We start from the raw sequence: 16,133 nt of genomic DNA, 5'->3' as shown, positions 1-16,133 counted from the left end.
TTTATTCACAAAGTGTCGTAGTATAACTTTAATATTTTTGCAGGGTTTGCCGTTTGCATATTACAAGACAAGATCAATTATATTATGTTTTGCTGAACTAAAAGCCTCTTCACTTCAAGGATAAAAAATTTCACAAATTGGTAAGTGTTCCTATTTTAAAGGGTGTAATTTATCTATTTTAAATGTTATGTTTTCTTTTTTCTTGATAGAAGGGGTGTGATTGAGTGATTCCCCTGTTATATTTTCTTAGTGTTGTTCTTGATAGAAGGGGTGTGATTTCACTATTAAAAGTTTACTTTTATTCTTGATGGACATTTAAATTGAATTGAATCATTGTTTTGTAGGAAGTTCTTATTCTTGTAACTTGAGATGGACGTATTTTTGACGAGGTTTAATTCTTTTCAACCAAGTTCTAGTTTTAGAGAGAATTCCTCCCGTCTAGTCAATGAATTTGATGTGGAATCACTAAATCCCGACCCCGGAGAGAGAATACCCATTGATAAATATAGCCTTAGAATACGAGATGAAGTGAGAAAATACTACATTAAACAAGGGCCTTGCCAACCGGTTGATTACACATTCCCTAAAACTTTATTCGGAAAAAAAATACGTCAATTTAGTCCGGATTGGTTTAAAGATTCAAACTCTAGATAGTTGGAGTATAGTGTGAAGAAAGATGCGGCATTTTATTTATGTTGCTATTTATTCAAGAATGATTATGTCCATGGAAGCACGGGTGACTCTTTCACAAAAACTGGCTTTAGGGCTTAGAATAAAGCTTCGGAAAGACTTGCTTTACATGTTGGTGAAGTAAATAATCTCTACCATAAGTGTTTCAATAAGATGCTAGACTTGTCTAAGCAATCTCAGTCAATTCAAGTTGATTTTAACAAGCAATCCGAGAAATAAAGAAGTGATCACCGAATTCGTTTAAATACCTCAATTGATGTTGCAAGGTTCCTCTTGGAATTTGGATTGTCTTTTCGAGGTCACGATGAAAGTGAATCTTTCAAAAATAAAGGCCTTTTTCTAGGGCTATTGGAATGGCTTGCAAAGAGGCTTCCGGATGTGGATAGAGTTATATTAAAACATGCTCCAAAAAATGATATGATGACTTCACCAAAAATTCAAAAGGATATTGTTAGTGCTTGTGCACAAGAAACTGTGAAAGCTATAATTGATGACTTGGGAGGGGATTATTTTGGGATATTAGTTGATGAGTCCAAGAATATTTCACACCATGAACAAATAGCCCTTGCTTTGCGGTATGTTGACAAAAAAGACCAAGTGAATGAGCCATTTATTGGTCTTATTCGTGTTGGTGATACATCTACAAAGTCATTGAATGAAGCAATATATTCTTTACTATTGAAACACTCATTAAGTCCATCCAAAATACGTGGACAAGGATATGATGGAGCTAGTAACATGCAAGGAAAGGTGAATGGTCTTAAAGCTTTAATTTTAGAACAAACTCCATCAGCATATTGCATTTATTATTTTGCGCATCAATTACAATTGACACTTGTAGTTGTGGCTAAAAAAATATAAGGAGGTGAAAACTTTCTTTGCTATAATTGCTAACGTGTTGAATATAGTTGGAGCATCTTTTAAGCGTAGAGATCAACTTCGTGATCATCAAGCAAAATTGTTGGAGAAATTGCTAGAGAGTGGTGAACTTCAAAGTGGGAAAGGATTAAATCAAGAGCGAGGGCTTCAAAGGCTAGGTGACACTCGTTGGGGATCACATTGTAGAACGTCGGATAACTTTGTTATTTTATTTTCATCTATTGTTCATGTGCTTGAGGTGGTTGAATGTGAAGGTTCTGAGGCTGATGATAGATTACAAGCAGAAGCGTTTTTGAGTAAAATCAATGCATTTAACTTTGTTTTCTTGCTTCACTTGATATTGAAAGTGTTGATGATGTCGAATGTGTTGAGTAAAGCTTTGCAGAAAAAAGAGCAAGATATTGTTAATGCCATGGTATTTCTTGACCTCACAAAGGAAAGGTTGCAAGTAATGAGAGAAGATGGATGGGTGTCATTGATGGATGAAGTCTCTTCATTTTGTGCTAAACATGATATTGTGGTACCCAATATGGAAGAATTCTATATTCCTGGAAAGTCAAAGCGTAGACCTTCTACTGTTACGTATTCACATCACTTACGTGTTGATCTTTTTTATTCTGTGATTGATTTGCAGCTTCAAGAGCTTAACAGTCATTTTGATGTTGTGAGTGGTAACTTGCTTCTTGGTATGGCTAGCTTGAATCCGGTTAATTCATTTACTAATTTTGATAAGGAAAAAATAATGACATTGGCCAAGTATTATCCAGATGAGTTTGGCGAATTGAAGCTTCGAGATCTTAGTCACCAACTTGACACTTTCATATTGCACATGCGACGTGGTGACCTTAGGTTTTCTGATTTGAAAGGAATTGGTGATTTGGCAAAAGCCTTGGTTGAGGTAAATCCTGCAGAGAGTTATTCACTTATTTATTTACTTGTAAAGTTAACTCTAATTTTACCTGTCGCGACTGCAACGGTGGAAAGAGCATTTTCATCCATGAAGTACATCAAAGATGAATTACGTAGTAGTATTAGTGATACATTTTTAAATAATTATTTAGTTTGTTACTTTGAGAAGGAAGTATTTACAAATGTAAGTAATGATGCTATTATTGACCGTTTTCAAAATATAAAAGCGCGTCGAGTTCAAGTATGAACAAATGATGTACTTTTGTTATATTAGTATCACATTGATGATATTCGATAATATTAAAGTTTGTATTTTGCTGATAAGTTATCATATATGTTTTCATAGAGTTGCGCCGAACTTTATCACTAGTAATTGACATGTTTAAGACAATGGTGCCCCTATCCTGCTCAAATCCTGGGTCCGCCTCTGGACACACGTATGCTAATAACAACAACAAATATAGTTGTTTACCCGAAAAATAGATAGAGTTAAATTTGTACGTAGTTCTAAGGATATGTGGTATAACTCAACACAAATCATATGGATAAATAAGAATATCTAATATTTGACTGTGAGGATGAAAGATATGAAGCTAGAAAAGATAGTTCTTCAATATGAAATGTGTGATATCTCAGTTACCAAGTATGCCAAAAAACTTGTCCTTACAGACATAATAACTATACCCTTTTATAGTGGAGGGATTCCACTTTAGATATAATTAAATATACATAGTGGATACCCATAATAAATCAAATTTTTCATAATTCCTGCCAGGATTCTCTCCTCTAGTAGGATTGCAACGACTCTTGTCTATAAACTCGATCTTGACTCGAGCTCTCGATCTTGACCTGAGCTCTCGATCTTGACTTCGAGCTCGATTCTGGCTCGGGTCCTTGTATTGATTCGGGGTCAGTGTTGGTCGGTCTCTGCCTCGTAAGCTCGATAACTTCACTTTGCATCATAGTTCAATTTGGACTTGAGCTCGATAATGATATCGAGCTCGACATTGATCGGTCCTTAGGGCTCGAAACTTGGTGACCTGACTCCGGATCTCAACCTGATTATGAAGATGCTTCTCCGATCCAATGCATTACCATCTCGACCAGTTCGTACGAAAGACTAATCAGTTTTTACCGTATACAGATAGTCCCCTCGTTTCTCGGGAACGATATAGCGAGAAACGACATGATTTAACGATGGCTCGATCAAAGATATATTAACGTGTGCATCGAATCTGATTGTGATGTACACGATATCTGTCCCATCGGTTCAGTTTTTCGAGATATTTAATGCATGTCAGACGTGGTCGGTCATTACCGTTATTGGACCGCCACTTCTCAGCCTATAAATATCCCCTTCTTTCACCATTAATCACTTTTACATCTTCTAATCTCAAATTTTCCTAAGCATTTTCTCATACCTTCTGAATTAAGTGCGAAATTTACCTTCTGTGATTTTTACCGCAAAATATTTCTCTGAAACACCACATCTTCTTTATTTCTTTCTTCTAAATTCAAAAATATGGTGAAAACATCAAAAGTCGTCCCTCAAAAAGAAGAGACTTCTTCTTCACATCCTGCCGCCGATAAAACATCGGTGGAGCCACGGCCTGAGGAGTTTGCTCCTGGAGCATGCCTTCTCACCTCCGATTTTAAGGTCGATAAGGGCTCGTTGGTTCCCGGTTGGGGTGAGCCGGTATCGAGGTATTTGTGCTCGATAACTAAAAAGCAACTTGCTCAGTTAAAGACAGATTACAATTGGGATAATAAAGAATTGGTAATTCCGGCTTCCGATGAAGATATTACCACCCACGTGAAAGGGTTCCTTAGTGTGTATACTTACCCTATTACGTTAGGACCTCTCGACCCGGTTATCATCGATTTTTGTCGTCAATACCGAATAACTCTAGGTCAGATTCATCCTTCATTTTAGCGGATCGTTATCCTCATCCGTTTATTTGCAAACAAGATCGAGGGGATGCCTTTCACCCTCGATTATCTTATTAGATTGTATAGTCCCCGCATCTTTTGGGATGGATTAATAAAACTTCAACGCTGGGCTACCAAGGTACTGTTCTCGAGCATAGACGAGGACAAAGATCGAGGTTGGATGGGCAGGTTCGTTCGAGTGAGGACTTCGGACCTAATCCCCGTTGAAAAGATGACATTCCCTGAATAATGGAATATGAAGCGTAAGTGTGATTCTGCTGCTTATTCCCTATCGCCTTGTCTCTTTGTTTCTTTCTTACTGATATCTCTTTTGTGATGCAGCGGTTCCTTGGATGCCCGGTGCCATTCCCGATCTTAAGATCTGGGTACAGGCCCTGGCTTCGACCTCTACATACGTCGAACATTCGTGGCGTGATTTGGAAAAGGGCCAATGGGAGGCCAAAAATCATGGTAAGCTTATTTCTTATGTCTTGAGAGTTCGAACGAAATATTTTTCGCATATTCAACGGATCTTCTTGTGTTTAGGCCTGGGCAGAGATTCGGTTTTGAGGTCCCTGCCCGGTGAGGAAGAAGCCTCGGACCCGGTTTCTAAACCTGGGGAGGGAAATAAGAGGAAAAGGGCCTCTACTTTCGAAAATCCAAAATAGAAGCCAAGGTCGACTCGTAAGTCGAGGAAGAATACCATCTCTTTGACCTTAGAATTAGTTCAGCGTCTAAGGGATGAAGATGAGGAAGAGGAAGACGACGGGTCCGTACTGGTGGCCCGATCGAAGAAGACCACCGACGCTTCACAGGCAGCTGGATCGATGGTGGTTTATAAGGCTCCGCTTCGAACTGAGGATATATCGGATAAAGATTCGGGTAGAGTCCCCGAGTTTTTGGAGATCGAGGATGCTTCCCATTGAAGCCACCGGATGGGGGATACGTCTGAAAGGGCTCTCCCCTAATCTCTTCGAACTGAAGAGAATGCCCCAAGTGACTCACTTGGGGCAGTAGCAATCGAAGACTCGCCCACCTTCCTTGCTTTTTCTGAAGGGGCAATTCGGGAAGCCCAAGCTTTGGGGGCCCTTGAACTAGACGGGCCTCATGATGGAGAGGATCCTTTTCGTGATCTGTTTACCAGTGTCGAGGATGCTGCCGGTACTAGTGATGCATCAGATCTTTTTCACGGAGTGCAGTAGGCTTTGAATCAGGTAATCCTTGAATTATTTTGTTGGTATTATCTCTTGTCTGTTTTTCCTTTCTTACTTTGTTTCTTCTTTCTTCGTAGGCCGTGGTAGCTCATCGAGAAGCATGTTTTCGATCTCGAGCTGAGCTGCGTCGATATGAGGCCGATCTCCAACGAGCCACAGAGGAGAGGAAGGCCCTTAAACTCTTCTTAGGGCAGGGGAAAAGAAATCAAGGACCTCCGAGCTGAGTTGGCCAAAGCTCACCAAGATCATACCGATCTGTCCGAGCAGGTAATGACACTATTAAGAGCCTATGGATTCGATACTGGAACGATGGCTAATCTTTCGGTCTCACAGCTGCAGTAGAAGCTTGAGATGATTGGGAAGCTCCGTGAGGAGGTCAATGTGATAAAGATGGAGTTCTTGAAATGGAAAGGAAATATGGACTGCTTTGCCGCAGAGAAAGAGGCTGCTCGAACCCAATTATCATTGGTCGAAAATCAACTTCAAAGTCTGAAGGAAAAAAGCTCGGTTCAAGCAAGGAAAATATAGGAGCTTGAGGCTCGGTTGGCTTCTGAACTTGCCAATGCTGAAAAGACAAAGGCCAATGCAGATGCATTTGTGGCTGTTTATCGAGCCGATGTTAAGGCTGCTCAGTCGCATATGAGAGAAGTAGCTGAGACCGCTCGAACTCGAGCACATTGGATAGTCGAATTTGCCAAGTGCCAATCTCGGAGGGAGACCCTCGAGGAGATCCATGCTCAAGGCTTCGATCTTACTGAAGAGATAATAAAGGCAAAAGAGCTTGAAGCTGATGCTGGGGCCTTGGCCTCCGATGATGATGATGACGATGATGATGATGACGATGACGATGACGGGAACAAGAGCGGGTCTCAGAGTGGGGAGGAGCCCGATGGAGAAGAGACTGTCCCGGAGATAACCAAAAAACTTAGCCCTCAGAGATAACCAAGAAACTTAGCCCTTAGTTTCCATTTTGTATGTTGTAACTAATCTTGTAAACAATCTTGTATGTATATATAAATATTTTTTCCTTTAAATACTTGCCTTTATTTTCTGCCTTATGAAGGTTTTCGTAAGGCTTTAGGAAATTTAGTCGAGTGAGTAATTCGAACTCGAAGTAATGTAGCATGTAGGCTTAATAGCCGAGTGAGTGATTCGAACTCGAAGTAATGTAGCCCGTAGGCTTAATAGTCGAGTGAGTGATTCGAACTCGAAGTAATGTATCCCGTAGGCTTAATAGTCAAGTGAGTGATTTTGAACTCGAAGTAATGTAGCCCGTAGGCTTAATAGTCGAATGAGTGATTTCGAACTCGAAGTAATGTAGCCCATAGGCTTAATAGTCGAGTGAGTGACTCGAACTCGAAGTAATGTAGCCCGTAAGCTTAATAGTCGAGTGAGTGATTCGAACTCGAAGTAAGTAGCCTGTAGGCTTAATAGTCGAGTGAGTGATTTGAATTCGAAGTAATGTAGCCCGTAGGCTTAATAGTCGAGAGAGTGATTCGAACTTGAAGTAATGTAGCCTGTAGGCTTAAAGTCAAGTGAGTGATTTCAAACTCGAAGTAATGTAGCCCGTAGGCTTAATAGTAGAGTGAGTGATTTCGAACTCGAAGTAATGTAGCCCGTAGGCTTAATAGTCGAGTGAGTGATTCGAACTCGAAGTAATGTAGCCCGTAGGCTTAATAGTCAAGTGAGTGATTTCGAACTCGAAGTAATGTAGCCTTTTGGCTTAATAGTTGAATGAGTGATTTCGAACTCGAAGTAATGTAGCCCGTAGGAGTAATGGTCGAGTGAGTGCTTGCTCGGACTCGGAGATTTATCTCAATCCTGTTTGCATAATAAATCTCTAAATAGAGGATTTTTTTCTTGGATATAAGATATCGGTAAAGAAGATAACTTTCTTTGCAAGTCATTATACATTTGTTCATGTTTTGCGTCAGGGCTCGGGCCAACTACATGAGCATGGTTCGTTTTGACCATTTGGCTCTTACAACTTTTCCTATTGGAACCCTGTTGTTACAAAATAACTGTCTTGCATCAGAACTTGATATATTTGAGGGCTAATGCCCCCCCAGTATTCGAGGTCGATTGTAAAGATGCCTCGGATACTGTCAAATTGTTTCTAAGTTTAGCACGATCATTGGTTACCTTATTAAAAACCTTGCCGAAAAATTCATTTGGAATAAAACCGGTCTAAGGGAAAAAGAGTGCAACGCATGCTTCCAAATCTAGGGCTTCGTATTGAAGGATCCATCCTAGCTCCTGATCAGACTCCTGTAGGGGTTAGTTTCGAAATTTAAATGAATATGGGAGGGTCGTACCTTAGCAGTAGTATCGTTTTAGGTGTGACACATTCCAATTGCTTGATGGTTGTTTGCCGTTTATAATACAGAGCTTGTATGATCCTTTTTCGACGTTTTCGAGAACCTGATACGGTCTTTCCCAGTTCGATCCTAGTTTTCCTTCGTTTGGATTTCGGGTACTGAGGGTGACTTTACTTAACACTAAGTCCCCGAGTTTAAAATGGCGAAGCTTGGTTCTTCGATTATAGTATCTTTTGATTCGCTTCTTTTGGGTGGCCAATTAGACGAGAGCAACTTCTCATTTTTCATCCGATAATTCGAGGCTAGTGTTCATAGCCTCATTATTTGACTCTTCCGTTGTATATCAAAACCTGGCACTGGGTTCCCCGACTTCGACTGGAATCAAGGCTTTGGAGCCATATACTAAGGAGAATGGGGTTGCCCCCGTACTAGATATTGATGTTGTTCGATATGCCCAAAGGACTTCGGGTAGAATTTCTCTCCATTTTCCTTTAGCGTCGTTCAGCCTCTTCTTTGGGTTTTGAATGATAGTTTTGTTCGTTGATTTGGCCTTGTCCGTTCCCACTAGGGTGATATGGTGTTGATAATATTCTTTTTATTTTGTGGTCTTCGAGGAATTTCATTACTTTGCTGCCGACAAACTGTTTCCCATTGTCATACACTATTTCGGTGGGTATCCCGAATCGACATAAGATATGATCCCAGATAAAGTCTATAGCCTTTTTCTCTCTTACTTTCACGTATGCCTGTGCTTCAACCCATTTAGAGAAAGAGTCAGTCATAAATAAAATGAACTTAGCTTTACCTGGGGCTGATGGCAGAGGACCGACGATATCCATTCCCCATTTCATGAATGGCCATGGGGATAGGACTGAGTGAAGTTACTCTCCGGGCTGATGGATCATTGGTGCAAACCTTTGATATTTGTCACATTTTCGAACAAACTCCTTTGCATCTTTGCCCATATCGATCCAATAATACCCTGCCCTGATTATTTTTCGAACTAATGAATTGGCACCGGAGTGATTCCCATAAGTGCCCTCGTGCACTTCCCGTAGGATGTAGTTGGTGTCTCTTGGACCTAAGCATACTGCCAATGGTCCATCGAATGTCCTTCGATATAGCGCCCCATCTGCAGTTAATGTGAATCGAGCAGCTTTGGTTCGTAGGGCCCTCGAATTTTTAGGGTCTGATGGGAGCTTTCCATTCTTTAAGTATTCAATATACTTATTCCTCCAATCCCAGGTTAGGCTCGTAGAATTTATTTCGGCATGACCTTCTTCGATCACGGATCTCGAGAGTTTAACGATAGTCCCCGAGCTTATTTCGCCTTCATCGACCGATGATCCTAAATTTACAAGTGCATCAGCCTCACTATTCTGCTCTCGTGGAACATGCTGTAAAGTCCATTCTTTGAAATGGTGCAAAGTGACCTGCAGTTTGTCCAAATACTTTTGCATTCTATCTTCTCGAACTTCGAAGGTGTTGTTTACTTGATTTACTACCAGCAAAGAGTCACACTTGGCTTCAATGACTTCTGCTCCCAAGCTTTTAGCTAGCTCGAGACCTGCAATCATGGCCTCATACTCGGCCTCGTTGTTAGTCAACCTAGTAGTTTTGATAGATTGCCTAATAGTGTTACCCATGGGTGGCTTTAAAATGATGCCTAGCCCGGACCCCTTCACGTTCGAAGCCCAGTCTGTAAAAAGGGTCCATACCCCCGATGACGTACCCGACTTTAATAAGAATTCTTTTTCGACTTCGGGTACGAGGGTCGGCATGAAATCGTCCACGAAGTCTGCTAAAATTTGAGACTTGATGGCCGCACGGGATTGATACTCGATGTCGTACCTGCTGAGTTCGACTGCCCATTTGGCCAATCGGCCTGATAGTTCGGGCTTGTGCAAAATATTACAAAGCGGGTAAGTGGTTAATACGCATATGGGATGACATTGAAAGTAAGGTCTTAACTTTCTAGAGGCGCTTATCAGTGCAAGTGCTAATTTTTTTAGGTGTGGATATCTAGTTTCTGCTTCTCTAAGGTTCGGCTTATATAATAAATGGGAAATTGCGTACCTTGCTCTTCTCGAACTAGGACACCGCTTACCGCAATTTCCGATACTGTCAAGTATAAGCAAAGATTTTCGTCTGTTTTTGGAGTATGAAGCAGTGGCTTGCTCGATAGATATCGTTTTAATTCCTCTAATGGCTGTTAGCATTCCAGGGTCCAAGCGAAATCGTTCTTCTTTTTGAGTAGAGAGAAAAAATGGTGACTTCGATCTGACGACCTTGAAATGAATCGGCCTAAGGCTGCAATCCATCCCGTTAGCCTCTGTACGGCTTTTACGTTGTCCACGATGGTGATGTCTTCGATGGCCTTGATTTTATCGGGGTTAATCTCGATCCCCCGATTTGACATCATGAAACCGAGGAACTTGCCCGAACCGACCCCGAAAGCACACTTCTCGGGGTTGAGCTTCATGTTGTATTTCCTTAAAATCTTGAATGTTTCCTGCAAATGGATCAAATGGTCCTCTGCGCGCAGGGACTTAACTAGCATGTCATCAATATAAACTTCCATTGACTTACCTATTTATTCCTCGAACATTTTATTTACTAGGCGTTGGTAAGTAGCTCCTGTATTTTTTATCCCAAAGGACATCACATTATAACAATATGTTCCATACTTGGTGACAAATGAAGTCTTTTCCTGGTTTTTCGGGTTCATTTGGATTTGATTATACCCGGAATAGGCATTGAGAAAAGTAAGGATCTCGTAGTCGGCCGTAGCATCGATCATGCGATCGATGTTGGGCAGCGGAAAAGAATCTTTGGGGCATGATTTGTTCAAATCCTTATAATCTACACACATTCTAAGTTTGTTCCTTTTTTAGGCACTGCAACTACATTGGCTAACCATTCAGGATATTTCACCTCCCGAATGGACCCTATTTTGAGAAGTTTGGTCACCTCGTCCTTTATGAATGCGTGCTTTACCTCAGACTGAGGTCTTCTCTTTTGCTTCACCGGCCTGAACCTAGGGTCCAAGCTTAATCGATGTGTCGTTATATCCGGTGGGATTCCTATTATATCTAAATGGGACCAAGCAAAATAATCCATGTTATCGATAAGAAATTGAATAAGTCGGTTCCTGAGTTCGGGGGTTAATCCCGTTCCAAGGTATACCTTTCGTTCGGGCAAACGCTCGATTAATATGACTTGCTCCAATTCTTCAATCGTTGATTGTGTAGCGTCGGAATCATCGAGAAGCACGAAGGATCGGGGAATCCTATGATCATCATCTTCATCGATCTTCTGATTTTCTGGTTGGGTTAAATCTGGTGTCTGTGATTGCTATTTGGCATCTTGTTCCCATTTTGAGCTCGATCCCTTTATTGGCGAAGGTGAGGATATCGGATTCGCTTCCTCAACGACAAACATTTCTCTTGCGGCCGGTTACTCTCTGTACACTGTTATAACCCCCTCGATGTTGGGAATTTAAGAACCTGGTGTAGGGTCGAAGGTACAACTCTCATGTTGTGGATCCATGGCCTTCCAAAAAGGGCATTGTACCTCATATCGCCTTCGATTATGTGGAACTTCCTTTCCTGGATGGTCCCGGCCACGTTTATTGGCAGAATTATCTCGTCTTTGGTGGTTTCACATGCCATATTGAATCCGTTTAGGACCGGGGTCGCGGGTACGATCTGGTCCTGTAAACCGAGTTGTTGTACGACCTTCAATCTAATGATGTTGGCCGAGCTACCTGGATCAATTAACACACACTTAACTTTAGTTTTATTCATAAGTACGGATATTACCAGTGCATCGTTATGAGGTTGTATGACTCCTTCTGCATCTTCATCATTGAACGACAAAGTTTCTATGTGTGCGTAATCTTGAGTTCGAGATCGCTTTTCTTTCACAATCGATGTCTTAGTGCTTTTAAGCACCGGCCCTTGAGGGGTATCGACGTAGCCGATGATCATGTGAATGACGTGTTGTGGTTCTTCTTGTTCGTTTTGCTTGCCGAAATCCCTGTTTTTGAAATGGTTCTTCGCCATCGCTTAAAAATTCTCGAAGGTGCCCTTTATTGAATAACCGGGCTACCTCCTCTCTTAGTTGCCTGCAATCTTCCGTTCTGTGGCCATGTGTGCCATGATATTCACACATTTGATTGTGATTTCTCTGGGCAGGATCGGTCTGCATGGGTCGAGGCCATTTAATGTCTTTGATGCATCCGATAGCCGACATGATGGCGAATGCATCAATGATGAAGTTATACTCCGATAACCAAGGCGCTTCCTTAGATCCGGTAGGCCTGTCGAACCCACTTCTGTTCATTAGCCCCCGAGACCCTTGACCTCGATCACTTCTTTTGTTTATTTGTCCGGGGTTGCGTCTCGATTCATTGATTCTGTGGTTTCCGTCATACGGTCGATATCGATCCCTGATCGGACCTTGTTCTCGATTGATATCCCTTCGAGCAGCGAGTTCAGCCCCCAACTGATCATCTTCGACTCTAATTTTTGATTGGTACCGAATGTGTACGTCGGCCTAAGTGATAGCTGGGTACTCGATCAGGTTATGCTTCAGTCGTCATGATGCCGTCGAACTTCGTTCGTTCAAACCTTGAGTGAAAGCCTGAACAGCCCAATCGTCTATGACCGGTGGTAGATCCATTCGTTCTATTTGAAAAAGAGATACGAACTCCCTTAGCATCTCGTTATCCCTTTGTCTTACCTTGAAAAGGTCTGATTTCCTCGTTGCGACCTTTATGGCCGTGGCGTATGCCTTTACGAAAGAATCTGCTAACATGGCAAATGAGTCGATCGAATACGGTGGTAGGTTGTGATACCAAATCATTGCTCCCTTCGAGAGGGTCTTTCCGAATGTTTTCAACAACATAGATTCGATTTCATCGTCCTCCAAATCATTACCCTTGATGGCGTACGTGTAAGAGGTGACGTGTTCGTTGGGATCGGTCGTTCCATTATATTTGGGAATTTCGGACATACGAAATTTTTTGGGGATTGGTTTTGGGGTTGCGCTTGAGGAAAAAGGCTTTTGCAAGAATTTTTTGGAATCCAACCCTTTTATCATTGGTGGATCCCCCGGGATCTGATCGACCCTGAAATTATATGTTTCTACTTTTTTATCGTTGGCTTCGACTCGCTTTGTGAGCTCATCGAGTATTTTAGCAATTTCGGGAGTAGTCCCCGATTCTTGCTCATTTGACCTCACTATGGCTGGCTCCGTTCTGCTGGCAATTTCTCGAGGTGGACTGGGCTCCGGCCTGCTCGGTAGCTGGGTTTGGCTCTACAACTGAGCTATTGCTGCCTGTTAAGCTTGCAAAATTTCGAAAATCATACGCAAGCTGACGTCGTTTTCCTCGACGTTATGGGTATCTCGAGCTGCAGACCGAGTGCCACCGTGAATGCTATTTTCAGGTTCAGAATGTAAGTTCGCCTCAATGGCCACATGCGAATTGATATTTATCGGCACTTCGATTCGAGATCCAACGGCGTTGACAAGTGGTCTTTTGGCACCGGGTGTCAAGTTGTTGTTCTCATCTTGAAGACCGGCTTCGTTGTCGATAGGTGAGGCCATTTGATTGGTAGTTAGTCGTTGCTAATCCGAAATCCACGATACTTTCGGAAATAAGCGCAAAACGGTGTATTTTTGCAGATTCGTATCAAATAACCACTGTTATCCTTAGCCCAACGGTAGGCGCCAAACTGTTTAGCCGAAAAATGGATAGATTTAAATTTGTACATAGTTCTAAGGATATGTGGTATAACTCAACACAAATCGTATGGATAAATAAGAATATCTAATATTTGACTGTGAGGATGAAAGATATGAAGCTAGAAAAGATAGTTCTTCAATATGAAATGTATGATATCTCAGTTACCAAGTATGCCAAAAAATTTGTCCTTACAGACATAATAACCATACCCTTTATAGTGGAGGGATTCCACTTTAGATATAATTAAATTTACATAGTGGATACCCATGATAAATCAGCTTTTTCATAATTCCTGTCAGGATTCTCTCCTCTAGTGGGATTGCAATGGCTCTTGTCTATAAGCTCGATCTTGACTCGAGCTCTCGATCTTGACCCGAGCTCTCGATCTTGACTTCGAGCTCTCGATCTTGACTCGAGCTCGACTCTGGCCCGGGTCCTTGTATTGATTCGGGGTCAGTGTTGGTCGGTCTCTGCCTCGTAAGCTCGATAACTTCACTTTGCATCATAGTTCGATTTGGACTCGAGCTCGATAATGATATCGATCTCGACATTGATCGATCCTTAGGGCTCGAAACTTGGTGACCTGACTCCGGATCTCAACCTGATTATGAAGATGCTTCTCCGATCCAATGCATTACCATCTCGACCAGTTCGTACGAAAGACTAACCGGTTTTTACCATATACAATAGTAATATATTCGGTGTAATTTCATAAGTGAGGTCTGTGGAGAATAGTGTGTACGCAAATCTATCTTGTGCAGGTAGAGAGGTTGCTTCCGATAGACCCTCGGTTCAAGAAAAGCAAAAATCACAGCAGTTTAAAAGAAATACGATAGCAAAAAAGACATGAAAAAAAGCATTAATAACAACAGGATAATAAGAGAGCGAAAGCATAAGAAACATTAAGTAGTAGTAATAGAAATCTAATACAAGAGAAATAAGAGAATTTATATTATATTAAAAGCACGAAGGCCCTTAGCGAAATGTCGTTCGCCTTTTTTACCCTTTAAAAACTAATTTCACTTTAGATAAAATAGTAATTTAAGTTATTTTTCTAATATGTAGGTACAGTCCTTTAATTATTTTCTAATATTTAGGAATAGTCATTTAATTATTTTTAAATATTTAAGAGTTTAAAATACACTAAAACTTTGTATTTTGAATCTTTCCTTATTGAACAACTATGTAAAGTCCTATTAGTTAGTACGTTAAAATCAACAAATAAATTTACCTTATATAAATTAAACAATTCACTTATAATATTATTATTTTTTTGTGCGTAGACATACAAATAAGGAACGTATTTTATACATGTTAATGTTGTCTCCAAACCAACCTCTAACATGTAAACTACTATATGTACTTTAAACATAAGTTAAAGTTGGTAGCCTCCAACCAATGATTTTTTTTCCAGCAAACCAATGAATAGTCTTGTGGGTTTTTCCCTTTTATTTTTTTCTTGACTATGAATTTTTCTAATTTTACGTGTCATGTCTATTTTGACCACGTAACATGAGGAAAGGTCTTGTCATAAGACAAGCTCAATTAAAAACTTTCATTCCTAAATTTGCTATCTCAAACTAAATTGATAAGGAAATAGTAATTGATTGTAAAATATTTAATGAACTTGAAGATTCTCCTAGCAATTTAAGTTTTATCCATCTATAACATCAAATTATGGAAGCACGGATGAAAGGACATTTTACAATTGCATGTCAAGTTCAATAAATATAATTTTAGAAAATCTGAATAGATTGTATTATAATATTATCATTAATTTTTGTATGTCAAGTATATCTTACTAATTAATCTTTCAAAAAAGAAGACAAACAAATAACTTCAGTAATTGAAGGCAAAGCCTGGAGTCCCACTAAGGCATTAGGTAGGAAAAGATCTATTCCTTCGTTAAGCTAACTTAATCGGATCAATATTCATCATTTTCAGGAATTTTTATTTTTTTATATTTATTAAATAACTCTAATATATTCTTTAATGGAGTAATATTTATGTAATTTTTATAGTTGTGTATTCAATGTATAGGGTACAACCAACAACAGATTTTTTATATTTTTTTTGTTGATTGACGCGTTATGCACGTGCAACGCATGTACACTAAAACTAGTAATACTAATAGTACTACTCGTAAGGGAAGAAAATGCGCTCGACTACCTATTAATTTTATATTCTAATTCTCGATTTTCACACCCTGCGATCAAGGGTCATGTCCTCGGTAAGCTAAAGATGCATCATATATTGTCTAATCACCTCATTAATACTTCTTTAGCCTAACTCTACATCTCCTCAAAACCATCATGGTCAACCTCTCTCCTCACTGGGGCATTCATGCTTAAACCATCTCAATCTTTGCTTTTCATATTTTTGTCCACCACGGAGGTCACTCCCATCTTATCCCGAATCTCTTCATTCCTAATCTTATCCTTTTTA

At 40.4% G+C, this 16,133-nt stretch overlaps 1 protein-coding gene across 1 annotated transcript; it reads left to right on the top strand.

The window, feature by feature from the left end:
• Positions 1-724: 724 nt before the first annotated feature.
• Positions 725-2,725, top strand: LOC107777972 (uncharacterized). Its single transcript, XM_016598151.2, has 3 exons — positions 725-810; positions 957-1,440; positions 1,532-2,725. The coding sequence occupies exons 1-3, from the start codon at positions 725-727 to the stop codon at positions 2,723-2,725; spliced, it is 1,764 nt and encodes a 587-aa protein (XP_016453637.2).
• Positions 2,726-16,133: the final 13,408 nt, after the last annotated feature.

The sequence above is a fragment of the Nicotiana tabacum genome, chromosome 15 (genome assembly GCF_000715075.1).
Source record: "Nicotiana tabacum cultivar K326 chromosome 15, ASM71507v2, whole genome shotgun sequence".
NCBI classification, from domain to species: Eukaryota; Viridiplantae; Streptophyta; class Magnoliopsida; order Solanales; family Solanaceae; genus Nicotiana; species Nicotiana tabacum.
Note: the sequence above shows the minus strand (reverse complement) of the source record. Positions and strands in the feature narration are given on the sequence as shown.